This window comes from Bos grunniens, chromosome 6 (assembly GCF_055505025.1).
Source record: "Bos grunniens cultivar Pamir isolate PY7600 chromosome 6, Bosgru_T2T1.0, whole genome shotgun sequence".
In the NCBI taxonomy this organism is placed as follows: Eukaryota; Metazoa; Chordata; class Mammalia; order Artiodactyla; family Bovidae; genus Bos; species Bos grunniens.
In genome coordinates this window covers 32,553,371-32,572,922 of record NC_141170.1, presented here as the reverse complement: position 1 = coordinate 32,572,922, position 19,552 = coordinate 32,553,371, and the positions used below count along the sequence as shown (strand labels likewise).

The 19,552-nt window shown below is 36.2% G+C and overlaps 1 protein-coding gene across 1 annotated transcript in view; it reads right to left on the bottom strand.

The window, feature by feature from the left end:
* Positions 1-13,919, bottom strand: part of UGT2A2 (UDP glucuronosyltransferase family 2 member A2) — a 56,495-nt gene extending 42,576 nt beyond the window's left edge. The window contains exons 1-2 of the mRNA XM_086405513.1: positions 13,785-13,919; positions 8,628-9,386 (exon numbers count right to left, since the gene is read on the bottom strand). Coding sequence (XP_086261639.1) covers positions 8,628-9,060 — 433 coding nt within the window. The 5' untranslated portion in view covers positions 9,061-9,386; positions 13,785-13,919. The remainder of the gene's footprint in view (positions 1-8,627; positions 9,387-13,784) is intronic.
* Positions 13,920-19,552: the final 5,633 nt, after the last annotated feature.

The following is a 19,552-nucleotide window of genomic DNA, read 5'->3' as shown; positions in this document are numbered from 1 at the left end:
TCCAGGCAAGAATGCTGGAGTGAGTTGCTGTTTCCTCCTCCAGGGGATCTTCCTCATCCAGGGATTAAATCTGTATCTCCTGAATTAGCAGGTGGATTCTTTACCACTGAGCCATCTGGGAAGCCCTGAGTTAAGAAACGCATGTATATTATTCAGAATAAGAATAGCATTTGTGCTTAATAAATGTTAGCTATATTGATACTGTAGGAAGAGAATCTGATTTTAAAGGGATCAATTTAACCAGATCTCATCAACGAGGCTCTCCTCTCTCTACTCCTCAGACAGTGGCTGCCTGGGGCACCTGAGCTTTAATGCAGATATTCCCAGACACCTACAAATTCTTCCATAAGTGTCAGTCATGCTCAGTGTCCAGGTGCCTCACACATGATCTAACACTAACAGTATTCAGTTCCAAATTTCAAAAATGATTGAAGAAATACAAAGACATAAGGCTCAAGATTATTATACCCATAAGGATTATAACCTTCATTCCCTTACATTGAGTGGGAGCAAAACACAGTGAAAGTTATTCCTGGGAATTGTGGAAGTCCTGCAACAAATTCCATCTTGGATACCACACCTATGGTTATCATCTGGCTTATGGGTAACTGTGGAAAAGGGAATGTTACTAGTGGTGATTTGAAAACTTCAAAGTAATCAAGGTCAATTGAAATTTAAGCTAGAAGAAGGAAGGAAGGAGAGAGGGAAGCAAAGGAAAGACTAAGAAGAGAAAAACAGAAATAAAAATCCAAATCAAAACATAATACTCTTCAGGGAAAAGACCCCAGTACATTTTTTTTCTACTTTAAAATGACTACTGGAAATCAATCACTATGCAGATAATACACACTCAGATTTGCCTCATTTATAGCACTTTATTTTACATTAATTACCTATGCTTGGTGAGTCCCTTGTTCATGTGAAAATCTGAATACCATGGTCACATTTTTTTTTGAAGGTCTACTGTTTTTTCTTTTGAACTTAATATATTTTCATGACTATTGTTATCGATGGCATTAGTTTTTAAAGATTACTCATCTAATTATTCATCTATAAAAATACATTGTTTATTTATATAAATCTAGTATATAAAGTGGAGAAGGCAATGGCAACCCACTCCAGTCCTCTTGCCTGGAAAATCCCATGGACAGAGGAGCCTGGTAGGCTGCAGTCCATGGGGTCGCTAAGAGTCGGACATGACTGAGCGACTTCACTTTCACTTTTCACTTTCATGCATTGGAGAAGGAAATGGCAACCCACTCCAGTGTTCTTGCCTGGAGAATCTCAGGGATGGGGGAGCCTTCGGGGCTGCCGTCTCTGGAGTCACAGAGAGTTGGACACGACTGAAGAGACTTAGCAGCAGCAGCAATATCTAAAGATCACAGAAAAAAACTGTTTGCTTTTATAGTGGCCACAGAGTAAAACTGATGTTAGTAATAGGTAATAGTTATGGATTATAGTTAGCATTTTTACTGAATTAAAAAAGCTACATTATTATTTCCCTAAATGTTTCCCCAGTTTTTGTGGTAGCTTTTCTGTTGTTAATATAAACAAAAATAAAATTTACCTGGATCAACTTCAAACAAATATATCTGAAATCTGCAAGAGCTTTTTCTCACTTTCAGTTAAAGTGGCGCTTTCTTAGGACCAGAAAGCTATCCTCAGGCAGATTGCCCCATGCAATGGAGTCACTTGGAGACCTATGCCTAAAGGAATAGCAAGCTGCCTCATGATAATATGGCCAAATTAAACTCCATCTGGCAAATTAAACTGGGAGAGAAATAGAATAGCAGATTTCAAAACTAAATACATTGAAAGGAAGACAAACAGTACCCAAGAAAGTTTCATCTTAAAAGAGTCTGAAAAATTGATAATTTGTTTTAAAGGAAAGAAAAATCCTTCTAAATGCTTTGGTGTTAGAAACACTTGTTTGAAAATTTTCTCAACCTAAGAGATACATGATTTGATTTTAACATGTTCACTATTTCTAAGCTTCAATATTCTCATTTGTAATTGTAGATTTTTCTTCAAAAGTTCATTAAAGATTAAGATATCTATTAAATGTGAAGCACTCACCACACTGTACAGTGACACAGAAGAGATCAACAAATATTACATGCTATTACTATAATGATATTCATGAATTTGAACCAAATATTCAATGTCTGAAATAAAAGAGGTAATTTCCACATAATATCCAATTCCTAGCAATTAGAAGAGATTAAGGACTCACTCTGAGGTTCTTACAGCATTCCAGTGCCGAAAATAATCTTACATTTTTTTACTCCATTTATTTACTCAGGTGTGAAAATTTGAGACCTGAGTGGATATGTATTTTTCGCAAAGATTTTGATTAGAGCACTCAAGCTAAAGTAAAAGATAAATTCAAATTACAAGTTGGAAATAAGTTCTTTATACATCAGTTCTGTTCACAATCCTCATTTATCATTCTGCATGTACAAAGTCCACACAAAAATAAATTCTTTGTTGTATCAGTACTTTTCTTTCTTACCTGGCCTTTTGAACATGACCGTTCAAGTCCCCAGACTTAAGAATATTGTGTTTTAGTAAAACGAACTTTAAATAGTCATTCTAAGTCGGAAAAGTGTAATTTGACTAGAAACATGATATTATCAATTAGAGGAGAAGAATATTTTTAGAAATCTTCATTACCTTCGCGTGAATAAATTGCTAAGAAAGATTATTCTAATGTCTTAAGACAGGGAAAATAGTGTGGTTTTATTACCAGTATTAACTTACAAACACAATATAATGAAATGTGATTTTGAGATTGCTAGCATGGGGAAGGTTTATAAGGGATAAGTTCACCAACACAAAGAACATCATAATCCTGATCATTATTATCCCAAGCTTGACAATGAGTAGTTGATAAAAAACGTAAATGATGAGATGAGAATGCAGACATGTATCAAGACCAAGGAGCTCTAGATGTGCATTCCTCTAGTTCACTAACTGAGATGCTGCACATGTTCAGATTTCATTGTTGCTTTACTACATACATGAGGGGTTGAAGAGTTTTCAAACATCTTGACAGCTTTGTTGCCTCATGAAATTGCCATTCCTTTATCCTCTTCCTTAAATTTTAAGGTCCCGTTTTAGCCCTAGGATGTTGACCATCTCTTTATCTTCATTGGGTAGTTCATGATCACCACAGTAGCTGTGCTTATTCTCTCTAAACATTAGAATAGGTAGATTTTTATTTAGATTCCAGGAGAGAAATATCTGTCTTCCTTTCAATTTGCAGGCAACTATTTAACATACCCAGAAGAAATGATGAACCAATTATAACTGACATCCCTCTTAATATTTCTCACCCATAAACCCACTCATATATGGTCAATTAAGTTATAGCAAAGGAGCCAAGAATATACAGAGGAGAAGACAGTCTCTTCAATAAATGGTGTTGGAAAAATGGCACAGCCACATGTAAAAGAATTAAATTGGATCCCTGTCTTACATCCTGTACAAAAATCAACTCAAAATGGATTAAAGACTTTTATAGTTTGAACTGAAACCACAGAACTCCTGGAGGAAAACATAGGCACTAATCTCCTTGGTATAGATCTTGGGGATACTTTTCTGGATTTTTTACCAAATGCAAAGGCAATAAAAGCAAAAATAAACATGTAGGACTACATCAAACTAGAAAGCTTCTGCACAAAAAAAGTAAAGTGCCAACAACATTAAAAGGCAACCTATCAAATGGGAGAAAACATTTGCTAATATCTGACAAGGGGCTAATATCAAAGTATATAAAAACTTATACAACTTAGTAACAAAAATACATACAATGTGACTGAAAATGGTCAGAGGACCTGAACTGGCATTTTCCCAAAGACATTCTGATGACCCACAGAAACATGAAAAAGTGTTCAAAAGCACTAATCATCAAGGAAATGAAAATCAAAACCATGATGAGCTATTACCTTACACTTCTTAGGATGACTGTTATCAAAAAAATAAAAATAAATAAATGTAGGTGAAGTAAGGGAACCCTTGTGCAATGTTGGTAGGAACATAAATTGGCACAGCTCACTATAGAAAACAGTATGGAGGCTCCTCAAACAACTAAAGATAGAAGATTGGATCGGATCAGATCAGTCACTCAGTCGTGTCACTCTTTGCGACCCCATGAATCGCAGCACACCAGGCCTTCCTGTCCATCACCAACTCCCAGAGCTCACTGAGACTCATGTCCATCGAGTCAGTGATGTACCATATGATACAACAATTCCACTTCTGCATATTTAGTGAAGGAAATGAAGACTCAGTTCAGTTCAGTCACTAAGTTGTGCCAAACTCTTTGCGACCGCATGAACCACAGCACGCCAGGCCTCCCTGTCCATCACCAACTCTCGGAGTTCACCCAAACTCATGTCCATTGAGTTGGTGATGCCACCCAACCATCTCATCCTCTGTCGTCCCCTTCTCCTCCTGCCCTCAATTTTTCCAGTATCAGGGTCTTTTCAAATGAGTCAGCTCTTTGCATCAGGTGGCCAAATTATTGGAGTTTCAGCTTCAACATCATTCCCTCCAATGAACACCCAGGACTGATATCCTTTAGGATGGGCTGGTTGGATCTCCTTGCAGTCCAAGGGATTCTCAATAGTCTTCTCCAACACCACAGTACAAAAGCATCAATTCTTCGGCACTCAGCCTTCTTCACAGTCCAACTCTCACATCTATACGTGACTACTGGAAAAACCATAGCCTTGACTGGACAGACCTTTGTTGACAAAGTAATGTCTCTGCTTTTCAACATGCTACCTAGGTTGGTCATAACTTTCCTTCCAAGGAGTCTTTTAATTTCATGGCTGCAGTCACCATCTGCAGTGATTTTGGAGCCCAAAAAAATAAAGTCAGCCACTGTTTCCACTGTTTCCCCATCTATTTGCCATGAAGTGACAGGATCAGATGCCATGATCTTAGTTTCTGAATGTTGAGCTTTAAGCCAACTTTTTCACTCTCCACTTTCACTTTCATCAAGAGGCTCTTTAGTTTTTCTTCAATTTCTGTCATAAGGGTGGTGTCATCTGCATATCTGAGGTGATTGATATTTCTCCCGGCAATCTTGATTCCAGCTTGTGCTTCTTCCAGTCCAGCATTTCTCATGATGTACTCTGCATATAAGTTAAATAAGCAGGGTGACAATATACACCCTTGACATACTCCTTTTCCTATTTGGAACCAGTCTGTTTTTCCATGTCCAGTTCTAACTGTTGCTTCCTGACCTGTATACAGGTTTCTCAAGAGGCAGGTCAGGTGGTCTGGTATTTTCCACAGTTTATTGTGATCCACACAGTCAAAGGCTTTGGCATAGTCAATAAAGCAGAAGTAGATGTTTTTCTGGAACTCTCTGGCTTTTTTGATGCTCCAACACATGTTGGCAATTTGGTCTCTGGTTCTTCTGCCTTTTCTAAAACAAGCTTGAACATCTGGAATTTCATGGTTCACTTACTGCCGAAGCCTGGCTTGGAGAATTTTGAGCATCACTTTACTAGTGTGTGAGATGAGTGCAATTGTGTGGTAGTTTGAGCATTCTTTGGCACTGCCTTTCTTTAGGATTGGAATGAAAACTGACCTTTTCCAGTCCCGTGGCCACTGCTGACTTTTCCAAATTTGCTGACATATTGAGTGCAGCACTTTCACAGCATCATCTTTTAGGATTTGAAATAGCTCAACTGGAATTCCATTACCTCCACTAGCTTTGTTTATAGTGATGCTTCCTAAGGCCCACTTGACTTCACATTCCAGGATGTCTGGCTCTAGGTGAGTGACCATACTGTTATGATTATCTGGGTCATGAAGATCTTTTTTGTACAGCACTTCTTAATATCTTGCCACCTCTTCTTAATATCCCCTGCTTCCGTTAGGTCCATACCATTTCTGTCCTTTATTGAGGCCATCTTTTCATAAAATGTTCTCTTGGTGTCTCTAATTTTCTTGAAGAGATCTCTCGTCTTTCCCATTCTATTGTTTCCCTCTATTTCTAACTTCAAAAAATATCTATGGCCTATGTTAATTGCAGCATCATCTACAATAGCTACATGTGATATCACATTTTTATTTAATCATTGATGTTGTTTTCATGTCTTGGCTACACACACACCAACACACCCACACCCACACCCCCCCCCACACACACACACACTGATATATTATTTAGGCATAGCAAAGGAGGAAATCCCAAACGACAACATGGATGGACCTTGGACCTTGAAGACATTGTGCTAAGTGAAATGTCAGACAGAAAAAGACAGATACCATAAAATATTTTTATGTTTATATCCTAAAACTAATAAAACCTTAACTCATAGATACAGTAGAACATATTGGTGACTGCCAGAGATGAGAGTAGAGGATAGATGAAATAGGTGAAGGAGATCAGAGGGTACAAATTTCCAGGTTAAAATATTTAGATAAGTCCTGAGGATATAACACACAGCATGGTGAGTGTGCTGCTGCTGCTGCTGCTGCTGCTAAGCCACGTCAGTGCGACTCTGTGCGACCCCATAAACGGCAGCCCAGCAGGCTCCTCCATCCCTGTGATTCTCTAGGCAAGCAATGCATGAAAGTGAAAAGTGAAAGTGAAGTCACTCGGTCGTGTTCGACTCTTCCTGACCTCATGGACTGTAGCCCACCAGGCTTCTCTGTCCATGGGATTCTCCAGGCAAGAGTACTAGAGTCGGCTGCTATTGGCTTCTCTGCACAGTGACTATAGTTAATAATAATAAACTGTATTGTATATTTGAAATTTGCTGAAAGAGTTGATTTTTAAATTACTATCTCAAGGAGAAAACATTGTAACTATGTGCTGGCTGATGTTAACCAGATTCATTGTGGTGATCATTTAGGAATATATACAAATATCAAATCATTATGCTGTATATCTGAAAGTAATTAATGTTATATGTCAATTATATTAAGCTTCCCAATTGGCTCAGTAGTTAAGAATCCACCTGCCAGTGCAGGAGACGTCAGAGACACAGTCTTGAATCCAGGCTCAGAAAGATCCCCAGAGAAGGAAATGGCAGCCCATTCCAGTATTCTTGCCTGGAGAATCCCATGGACAGAGGAGCCTGGCAAGCTACAGTTCACGGGATCACAAAGAATTGACACCACTAAGCATGCATACATGTCAATTATTATCTGAAGAATAAACCATATTAATTTCTTCCTTGTCCTTATTAATACTCCATACCAATCTGTTATCACCTCATTAATTTTATCTAATAAAGAAGTATTACAAATTGATTGGTCACTAGCTCCTAGAATCTTAAAATCCTTTTATATATCAACTTATTTAGTTCTTTCAATAGCCCTCTTATCTGGATAAATAACTGCAGGTACAAGGAAGCTTAATTACACCTCCATGGTCACACACTCCTGATTGAAAACTGGTTATCATAAGCCTGTTCTCCTAAATGCATTATCTGCATTGTTTTTCTCTTTATAAGCTACTTCACTCGTGCATGCACTTATCACATCTTTCCAGGAGTGATGCAATGGCCTACATCTAACAACCTTTCATTCAAGGTCCACAACTATCTAAATATTTTACATAAAATACAGTTCAATCATAATGCATTTCTTTAAACTTTCCCACTACTTATTAGCTAAAAACAAAAATTTTTAGCATAACACACTAGAGGCTTTGTAAATACATATTGAATAAATTCATTCTTGCTGTCTTGACATCTCCAAATTTATTCCTCATGCTTCCTGACTTTTACACTTTGACCTTCATGAATACTGAATACTGAACCATCAATAATATCCAGCACACATATGCTGTTTTAAGACTCCACAATGTTGGGCACCTTGCTTCCTTCCTTACATTTAGTTTTCAGGAAAATTCCTGAAATTTCATTTTGAGATGGAACACCTCAATTCTGAAGTTTTTAAAATACCACTCTCTTGACACATACCACCTGTCTCCTTTATATTTTTTCCATAAGACATTAGAGAACTTGAAGAAACTTCTTTGGCCAATCTAATACTATCTCTGTCCTTTATCCATATTTCCATTACTCACATCATTTATACTGTAAATATTTATTTTTATGTCTAGTTTCTCCACTTGACTGTGAAATCCTTGAAGCCAGGAACTTGACCTCAGCCCTTGTTACAACCTCTCTATCTAGAGGGTATCTAGAACACAGTAGGAAGTTTATGTGCAACAATCAAACATTTTCATAAACATATAATGTTTTTAAACACACACACACACAAATGTTTATACTGGTAATGGACTTGTAGAAAGCTTAATTTCTTCCAGGTTTTTCCACATCCCACTAGAGTTTCTAGGCAATTTCTGTTTTCAATACAATATCTAAATGAGAATTTAGCCCTATTTTTAAACTTTGGTATTTGTCACAAAATGTTATCCATAAAAGAACTTATTTGGTATCTTCAAGTCCATAAAATTAGAAAACAGCACATTGTAGTTCCAAAGCATAGTGTCTTTTATCTTCATTTTTGATAGCAAATGATAGTAATAGATATTAATCAACATGTAGGGTTGAAGAAGAATAGCCATAGGGAAACAGAGAAGAAATGATACAAAGCTCTGTTTGTTAAAACTTAATAATAAAAATGCAACATACCCAAAGCTTTACTATAGTAGGAATCCCACGATTTCCACAGAGTATTAAACATGTAGTCCTGTAGATGGTAGGAAATGAAATTTCTTATTCTGTCAGTGAAAGACATCTGGTCGGTGAGTTCTGATAAAATAGCAGGAACATAGGAAGGAGGGTATGGTACCTTCCCACAGTGTTTTTCCACTGTTGAGGCTGGAGAAAACCTCAAGGAGTAGATAAATGGTATTCCCAATTTTAAAGCTATTATATCACCACAAGGAAAGACTGGATCTGATACCAAGACTTCAAATTTGCTTTTCTTCAGCTTTTCCATTAGCTTTTCATTTTGGAGAACACTGTCACAGATTTCTCTAGACACCATGTGGAAGTCCTTGATGACTTTGGCCATCTCTTGATAGAATCTCCAAATAGTTAAAGGAGATGGTCTGTGTTCCATCCAGGTCAAAATAAAGTCCTTGATCACTCCTTCTATTCTTTCTTTGCCAAAGGGTACCTCGTATATTTCAAATATCAGAGATGGGTTAGTGGTCGGGGTGATGTAAAGGGCACCAGAAGCAACCAGGACAGTCACATTATGCCCTTTCTTAATCAGCTCATCTATAATTATCTTAATATTTAGCCAATTGGCCAAATCAGAACATTCCCACCGAAAGTGGTTCCTAGGAGACTTATCTGAAGAGACAACAGTAGAATGATCTTGTTCAACATGATGTTGCCTGATGTAGAAGATTCGATGAAGTGTGACACAAACGAATTTCTCTGCTTTTTAAACAAAAAGGAAAGACAAATGATTTCTCATTTTTTATCCAAAACTTCTCTATAAAAATGACATTAGTTGTGGTAGCTCTATAATCATAATTTTATGACAATTACAGATTAATTGTGTCATTTCTCAGCCTGGTGCTTTAGCTTTGGTTATGAATCTTGCTCTCTTATGCTTTTCTTGAACTTGATCCTTCAACCCTTCCTTTGCATCTTATAATTGTTAAATTATTACTATTATGCTGCTTAAAGCTACTGTGTATTTCAACTCTCCACTCAGACCTAGGTACCAAAACTCCAGATAGAGCCAGAACTTACTAAAAAATGTAGAGTTGCTAATGCTATGCTGCTGCTGTTGCTGTTAATATTTAATATATATTTTATAGTGTCACTATCAACAATTAAGCTTTTTAAGATTTTTTAATTACTAATAGATAATGTTAGTCACTCAGTCATATCTGGCTCTTTGCAACCCCATGGACTATAGTCTTCCAGGCTTGTCCATGGAATTCTCCAGGCAAGAATACTTCAGTGGGTTGCCATTCCCTTCTCCAAGGGTTCTTCCTGACACAGGGATCAAACTTAGGTCTCCTGCATGGTAGGCAGATTCTTTACCATTTGAGTCAGAAGGAAAGCCCCATTAATAGATAAAATTATTGCAAGTAATACTTACAAAATGGAAAGTACAAACAAATATAAGTGACTGTAATGTTAATTGGTATTCTAATAATATGTTTAGGAAAATACTTTATGTTAATGAATCATTGACAAAAATTTACTAAATAAACTACTTAAAAGTAATATATACAAACATGCTGACAGTATATTAATAAAATGTGCAATATAAATTTGTGTAACTCACACAGAATAATGCAAAATCAAGTCATCCCAGTAAAATGATCTCTATGAAAACTGTGCATATGTATATGTTTATGAATAAGTAGAGGTGACTCATTTTGTTTTAATAAATCTATCAAAATTAAAAATCCTATATTTTTTAGTGATGTCACTTCTGAGCTCCACATCACCAAAGATAATCTGTAGTGAAACAGCAACTACTTTATTAAAACAATTGCTACATTTTACAAAATGCTATTCAAAGCTTAGGAGAAGGCAATGGCACCCCACTCCAGTACTCTTGCCTGGAAAATCCCATGGATGGAGGAGCCTGGTAGGCTGCAGTCCATGGGGTCGCTAAGAGTCGGACACAACTGAGTGACTTCACTTTCAATTTTTACTTTCGTGCACTGAAGAAGGAAATGGCAACCCACTCCAGTGTTCTTGCCTGGAGAATCCCAGGGATGGGGAAACCTGGTGGGCTGCCTTCTCTGGGGTCGCACAGAGTTGGACACAACTGAAGCGACTTAGCAGCAGCAGCAGCAGCATTCAAAGCTTAGCAGAGTGATAAGACAGTTCATGGGATGGATTTCAGTTCAAGATTCTGTGCAGTAGGATTTTATGGTATGTACATAATATCTGGCTGCTGGAGTCTTCCTGGTCCATGGTCACTTGCCTGGAGACTTTAAAATAGTTGATCCATTAGGATGAACAACTGGTCACAATGTACTGCTATTTTGTTCATTTTATTCACTAACAAGGAATCAGATCCAGTTTTAGGCAACTAAAATATTGTCTTTATTCAGGTTATATGTGTTTATTAGATACCTACTAGGCATAGAACTCCCTACTAGGCAAAAGATGAATTGAAGAGATACTTACAGTCTTACATTCATCTTACAGTCTTTCAGAGGAACATGAAAAAGTTGTGTACATAAATGTAACAAAAAGCAGCATAGTATATTAAAGCTGTGCATGTATGCTGTCACCTCAATCTTGTCTGACTCTATGTTACTCTATAGACTGTAGCCCACCAGGCTCCTCTGGCCATGAATTCTCCAGTCAAGAATACTGGAGTGGGTTGCCATGCCCTCCAGGGGATATTCCTGACCCAGGGATTGAATCCACATCTCTTATGTCTCCTCCATTGGCAGGCGGGTTCTTCAGCACTACTGCCACCTGGGAAGCCCATATTAAAGTCCACAGGATATATTTTAAAAGTTCAATTTTAGAATCAGGCTGAAAATGGGGTTTCCCATGTGGTGCTAGTGGTAATGGTGGTGGCATGTGGTGCCAATGCAGGGGATGCAAGAGGCTTGGGTTTAATCCCTGGGTCTGGGAGATCACCCAGAGGAGGAAACGGCAACCCATTTCAGTATTCCTGCCTGGAAAAATTCCATGGACAGAGAAGCCTGGCAGACTGTAGTCCACCAGGTCCCGAAGAATGAGACACCACTGAGCACACACACACCACATGCACACACACACCACACACACACACACACACACAGGCCAGAAAATCCTAGAGTAACAGTGTGCTGCTTAGTATTTATGAGACTTAGATTTTTTTTATCTAGAAAATGAAAATTAAAAACAACTTAAGATGCTTTTGTGTTGTAAAGTCATACAATAAAATAGATAATAAAATATTTTTAATATATAATAAATGAACAACTATACAATAGACACTATAAATTATGCAAGTATAAATGCAATGTATAAGATAAATACATATTTAAGTAAATAAAATGATGCTGATTAAACAGCAAGCGTAGTGCCTGGAGAGAAAGACATGTTTAAAATCTATTAGCTTTCTCTTTGAATTCCTTTTCTTAATTAAGGAAAATGCTGAGTATCTTCAGATGAAACAATGCAGGTCATCAAATAAATATTTCAGAGCTATACAGAGTAGAGACTGTTTTCAGACGGGGTGATACAGATAAGAAGTCTTATGAGAGATGAGATACATGACTCTCATCTTGGAGTTAGAAGTATCTGAACATTAGTGTTGAGTAATGTATACAAAAGAAACCACTCATGTCATAAACTTTCTGGCTTTAAATAATGTGACAAGTATTAAGACATTTGTCAAAGTACTGAGGTTAAATTTTAGATTTGTTTCTGTTCTTGAGCTAATACAAAATAAGTGAAGAAATTATATTGATCATAGAAATTTAAAGAGGTTGTAAAAATTTTTTTTTCCCAATGTGAAGATCTGAAAATGTGATTTTAATTATTTTGACCTTAAGAGCATTGAAAAGCTAATACACTCTTTCCAGAAAATTTTTGAGCAAATACAGCTAAAATATGATTAATATATTTGTCAAATCAATTGAATTCAAAGAAACAGCTAACAAATGTAAACAAAGGTTAGTATGTACAAGTATTTTTATCATGTTGCTTTTCAGTCGCCCAGTAGTGTCCAACTCTTTGCTACTCCATGCACTGCAGCATGCCTTTCCTTCACCAACTCCCAAAGGTTGCCCAAATTCACGTTCATTGCATCGGTGATGCTGTCCAGCCATCTCATCCCCTGATACCCCCATAAATGATGATAATAAAATCTGTGCTTTACTTAATTGCATAAAGGAAGTAAGCATAGTATTTATATCAAAATTGGTTATTTTTTACACAACAGGATTTTCTTAAAGAAACTTTAAATTTTCTTCTTTTAATAAATAGATTTGACTTTGCATAGTTATTTGAGGTTTGTGTGGGCTTTCCTCATGCCTCAAATTGTAAAGAATTTGCCTGCAAAGCTGTAGATCCGGGTTTGATTTCTGGGTCGGGAAGATCGACTAACCACTCCAGTATTCTTGATTGGAGAATCCCATGGACAGAGGAGCCTGGAAGGCCACAGTCCATGAGGTCACAAAGAGTCAGACACGACTGAGTACTAACCACTTTTACCTCATTTGAGATTTATTTGAGATATGTGCATATTATCTGATATAAAAAATTCACTGCACAATATTAAAAAAACAAAATACCCAGCAAGGATGACATCTTAATCTTTATTCATCTTTTACCTTAAAGAACAAAGTAGCCACTTGTGAGAATCACCTTTGCTTTCAACGTACATTAGCATAAATCTTATTTGTTCCTTTTGTGTTGGCTAATGAGGAAGAAATAAACTCTCCACTTGGATTGAAGCTCTAGAAAGGCACATGAACTCACATTTAGATAAAACTTACAAATTGTTGCTCTATCATACAATTCCCTCAATATCTACAAAGTTATTGTGAAGTGTAACACTGAAGTCAAGGTGGGGAGGAACTCTCAAGTTATTTCAAAAAAACCTGAAAAATTTTTTAAGGGAAGTAATAAAACAAACCAGAAGTTAACTATCAATCTTATAACGACTGATACTTTTTAGAAGAAAATACAAAGTCCATGTATACATTATGCATTGCTTGCTGCTGATACTGCTAAGTCACTTCAGTTGTGTCCGACTCTGTGCAACCCCATAGATGGCAGCCCACCAGGCTCCCCCATCCCTGAGGGAGTACTGGAGTGGGGTGCCATCTGTACTGCTTATTGTAAGATTTAAAAATTTCTTACCTGAAGTTTCCAACCAGAACGTTAAAACCACTCATTTGATTAGGAAGAAGTTGAATAGATAAATGCTAGCTGGATAACCACAAATATGAGAACTATGATCTTAAGTGGAGAAAAGATTATACAGATCATTTTACTCTTTGCATTCCCCACCCATTACATTATAAAGCAGATTCAGTTCAATTCAGTTCAGTTCATTTCAGTCGCTCAGTCATGTCTGACTCTTTGCGATCCCACGAATTGCAGCACGCCAGGCCTCCCTGTCCATCACCAAAGCAGATTAGCCTTTTGCTAAATGTGTATTCTTTCCTTGGTTTCATAGAAACTATTTGTTTTTGCTTTGTTTTTTCGCTTTTTTTTACTCTTCAATCCCTATATTGTCCCTCTCCTCCTTTTCTCTTGCTGCTTGTAACCACTAGTTTGTTTTCTGTATCTGTGAATCTGCTTCTTTTTTGTTTCATTGACAAGTTTGTTGTATTTTTTAGATTCCACATATAAAGGATATCATACAGTATTTGTCTTTCTCTGTCTGAGTCATTTCACTTGACATAATGCCCTCCAACTTGATGTATGTTGCTGCAAATTGCAAAACTTCATTTTTTTATGCATGTGTGCTAAGGCATTTCAATCATGTCTGATGCTTTATGACCCCATGATGTGTAGCCTGCCAGGCTCCTCTGTCAATAGGATTCTCCAAGCACGAATACTGGAGTGGGTTGCTATTTTCTTCTCCATTTTGTATGCCCAAACAGTATTCCATTGTCTGTACAGATCACATCTTCTTTATTCATTCATCTGCGTTAGACACTTAGGTTGATTTCATATCTTGGCAATTTTAAATTACCCTGCTATGAACTTTGAAGTGTGCATATCTTTTGAAATCAGTGTTTTTGGTTTTGGGGGGATATATGCCTAGGAGTAGAATTGCTGGTTTATATGATAATTTTATTTTTAGTATTTTGAGAAACCTCCCTATTACTTTCTCTAGTTGCTGTATCAATTTACATTCCCACCAGCAGTGTACAAGGGTTTCCTTTCACCTCCTTCCTTGTCAACATTTGTTATTTGTGTTCTTTTCGGTGATAGCCTTCTTTCAGGTATAAGGTAATTAATATCTCATTGTGATTTGGATTTGCATTTCTTTAAAATTAATGATGTTGAGTATATTTTCATGTGCCTGTTGGCCATCTGCATTTCCACTTTGGAAATATGTCTATTCAGTTCTTCCTATTTGTTTTTTAATCTAGTTACAACCAGTCTTTTTTATAAAATATACTTTTATTAGATTTGATGCAAATAATTTAACATTTATTGAGCATTTCCAGTATGCCATGTGTCATTCTAAGTACTTTACATACCTTAACTCATTTAATTCTTACAATCTTTTGATGAAGGTAATGTTATTATCTGTTTTCAGATAAAAAATCCAAGGCATAGGAAAGTGTGTTATTTGCTTACTATCATTCAGAGAATATAATAACACAGCCAGGATTTGAATGTAGGTCATCTGACTATAGAAACTGACTAAGTGCTTAACCATAATGTGATTAAAGGGTAATTTTCAAAAAAAAGAAACAAAAAATATTTGTCTTTTTTATGCCCTGTGAATTTTGAGTGCAACAATAAATATTGTTTTTATTGCCAGAATGAGATGACATCTATCTGTTGTTGATAAATAATGGAAATGTGAATTGTTAGTAAAAATATCTTAATTAATATATTAGCAATATATTCTAAAAACACTGAAAAAATACATTACAGTTAAGTCAGGTTTGTAGCTGAAAATATTCACTGAAAGGAAAAACATTAATATTATGTATCTAGTACTAGAGCTAAGGAGAAATTTATATAATTGTCTCTCTACAAAAAGAAGCACTTGATGAAATGTGATACTCAATTCTGACATACAAACAATATGTTTAGTAAAAGAGAAATTAATTAATATTTTTAACATGACTCATAAGCCAGCAGCTTAATTTATGAGGAAATTTTGTATGTATATACTACATTATTTTATCCATTCATCTGTTGATAAACACTTGGGTTGCTTCCATATTTTGACTGTTGTGAATACTCTTGCAATAAACATGGAAGTACAAATATCTCTTTGATATTCTAATTTGAATTTTTGGGGATGTGTACCTAGAAGTGATGTTACTGAATCATGAGATAGCTCTGTTTTTAATTTTTGAGGACTCTCCATACTATTTTCCATAGCTGCAGCAACATTTTGCACTAATAGCAATGGTGTACAAGAGATCCCTTTTCTCCACAGCCTTGTCAACACTCATTATCATTTGTTGTTGTTAGCTTGTAACATTTTTTTATTGTAGCCATTGTAACAGGTGTGAGGTGATACCTCATTTTAGTTTTGACTCGCATTTTACATCTTCTTCAAATTCTGAGCCTCCTTTCCTTTCCATTTTCAGACTCTGACTCTGAGTACATAAGTACTAAATATTGAATAAAAAGAGATTGTTGCCCATTTAATGGAATTAATTAATATTGTTTGAGATTTGGAGAGTGGAATAATAAAAAATAGTCAATGGAAAATTGAAATCATGGATTTAAAATGCAAAGTGTAGAAAAGATTAAAACTCAGCAGACAAAATTATTTCTTTAATTCACTGTTTTCATATAATGAAGTACCTGTTTTGCTTTTCTATTGCCTTCAGATAGCACCCTTAAATGTAAGCATATATATCTGCCAGCATAATATATTTAATTTCCTCCCTTTTGTGACATTAAAAGCATGTTTCCTCAGCTATATATCCTATTTAAAAAAACATCCTTGTTTTGTCCTATATTATATAACTCTAAGAAATGACAGCCCTGGAGAAAGAGTAAAGCGTGTATTAGAAAACATGATATTAAATAAGCAATAGATGTTGTACTGTTGTTTAGTCACTAAGTAGCATCTGACACTTTTGTGACCCCTTGGATTGTAGCCCACTAGGCTCCTCTGTCCATGAGGTTTCCCAGGACAATACTGGAGTGGGTTGCCATTTCCTTCTCCAGGACATCAACTTAATACCAAGTGTCTAATGTATCAAATTCAAAATTTATATCTAGGAGAACAAAATCCCCAAATATTTAAAAGAGTACAAAAATCTCAGCACTCACCAAGGTAAACTCACAATAAAAAGTTAAGAGACATTAAAAAAAACTACAAATATCTGACTTTTAAAAAGATATATATCTCATTCATAGAGTTACAGTAATGACACGGAGAATAAAGTTAGTTGACAAGGACTTAGAAAGCTACTACAAATAGCTTATCACCAAAACGATAGAAGAAAGCATAAGTACATGAGAGAAATAAGAAAGAGATCCATATCAAACTTCCAGATATGAAGACTATCATCTAATATTAATAATATATTGATAAGATGAACATAAAACAATGAATAGCATAGGAAAAGAAACTGATGAACTTGAAGATACAGTCATGGAAGCTGCACAAAATGAAACATAGAGAAAATTAATCAACCTTCCCCTTAAAAAGAAAAAGAAAATAAACAAGCAGCCTACCAAAAGTGTAATTAGAGTCCTTGATGGAAGAACTATAGGTAGAATCGAGTACTGAGTGACATAATAGCTAAACTATTTCCAAATGTAATGAATTCCACATACATATAGATCCAAGAAGCTCAATTAACCAAGTTAAAAAATAAAAGATGAAGAAAAAACAAAATTCCCTCTAGCATGTTATAATCAATATGTTGAATATCAGTGAAAAAGAGAAAATCTTAAAAAGAGATGGAAAATTTTAAAAGCACATTAATAACAAAGAAACAAATTAAAAAATAAGAACAGACTTCTCATTATAAGCCATACAAGCTAGAAAACAAGTTAGAAAACAGTGGAGTGACATCTATAAAGTATTAAAAGAAAATTCTTCTAATTATATATATACCCAAAATTATATAACCCATGATAGTAATTTTAAAACCAAAGGCTAAAGACTTTTCTCCACAGCTATAAGAGCCAAGAGAATTAATCTTTTATAGATCATCTATTTTATAGAGAGAGCAAAGAAGGGTTACTGTGTTTTAAATTGCTCCATTAATTAAATACAACAGCAAAAACTCTTGAAATTTAAAAAAGTATAAAAGAGAAGGAAATAAAAATTTTGATAATCAGAGCATGTAAAGTCATGAGGGGGTAAATGGAGTTAAAGTACCATAGGATAACTTACTCTGCATGAGAAACGTTAAAATACTGATTAATTTTAAACATTTATAAGTTAAATAATAAAGTTAAATAAAAAATGGAAAAATGTTACCAAAACTGAATAGCAAATCTATTTGCCCCTGTATCCATAAAAAAAATTGAATCAATTTCTAAGTAAATTTCAAAAAAAACACTCCAGGTCCAGACCAGATGGATTCCTGGGAAACTTTTATCAAATATTCAAAGAACAAGTGATTTAAAATATTCTTCTAAGGGGGTTCAGTTCAGTTCAGTCTTTCAGCTGTGTCCAACTCTTTGCAACCCCATTGAATACAGCACGCCAGGCTTCCCTGTCCATCACCAACTCCTGAAGCTTACTCCAACTCATGTCCATAGAGTCAGTGAGGCCATCCTACTATTAAATCCTCTGTCATCCCCTGCTCCTCCTGCCTTCAATCTTTCCCAGCATCTTCCCAGGGTCTTTTCAAATGAGTCAGTTCTTCTCATCAGGTGGCCAAAGTATTGGAGTTTCAGCTTCAGCATCAGTCCTTCCAATGAATACTCAGGACTGATTTCATTTAGGATAGACTGGTTGGATCTCCTTGCAGTCCAAGGGACTCTCAAGAGTCTTCTCCAACACCACAGCTCAAAAACATCAATTCTTCAGTGATCAGCTTTCTTTATAGTCCAAATCTCACATCCATACATGACTACTGGAAAAATCATCACCTTGACTAGATGGACCTTTGTTGGCCAAGTAATGTCTCTGCTTTTTAATATGCTGTCTAGGTTGGTCATAACTTTCCTTCTAAGGAGTAAGTCTCTTTTAATTTCATGGCTGTAATCACCATCTACAGTGATTTTGGAGCCCAGAAAAATGAAGTCTGATACTGTTCCCACTGTTTCCCCATTTATTTGCCATGAAATGATGGGACCAGAACCATGATCTTTGTTTTCTGAATGTTGAGCTTTAAGCCAACTTTTTCACTCTCCTCTTTCACCTTCATCAAGAGGCTCTTTAGTTCTTCTTCAGTTTCTGCCATAAGGGTGGTGTCATCTGCATATCTGAGATTATTGATATTTCTCCTGGCAATCTTGATTCCAGCTTGTGCTTCTTCCAGCCCAGCATTTCTCATGATGTACTCTGTAAATAACTTAAATAAGCAGGGTGACAATATACAGCCTTGGCGTACTCCTTTCCCCATTTGGAACCAGTCTGTTGTTCCATGTCCAGTTCTGTTACTTCCTGATCTTACAGGTTTCTCAAGAGGCAAGTCAGGTGGTCTGGTATTCCCATCTCTTTCAGAATTTTCCAGTTTATTGTGATCCACACTGTTGGGTGCCAGAGTGAGGCACTCCACCCGTGGCAAAGGTCATGAGGAAGGAGGCTCGACATACACAAAGGCGGGATCGAGCCTCAGGAGTCCCCCTGGAAATCCTCGAGCATCTACCCCCATAACCAGAGCCTGCCTGCTTTACTACTTTGTGCTCCCACCTACATCTCTGACTTTACGGGGGGCTGTCCCCCACCACCTCTTTCGGAGAAGGAGTTAACCTAGAGCTCCAGTTAATAAAAACTCCTGGGCATGACAAGAGTG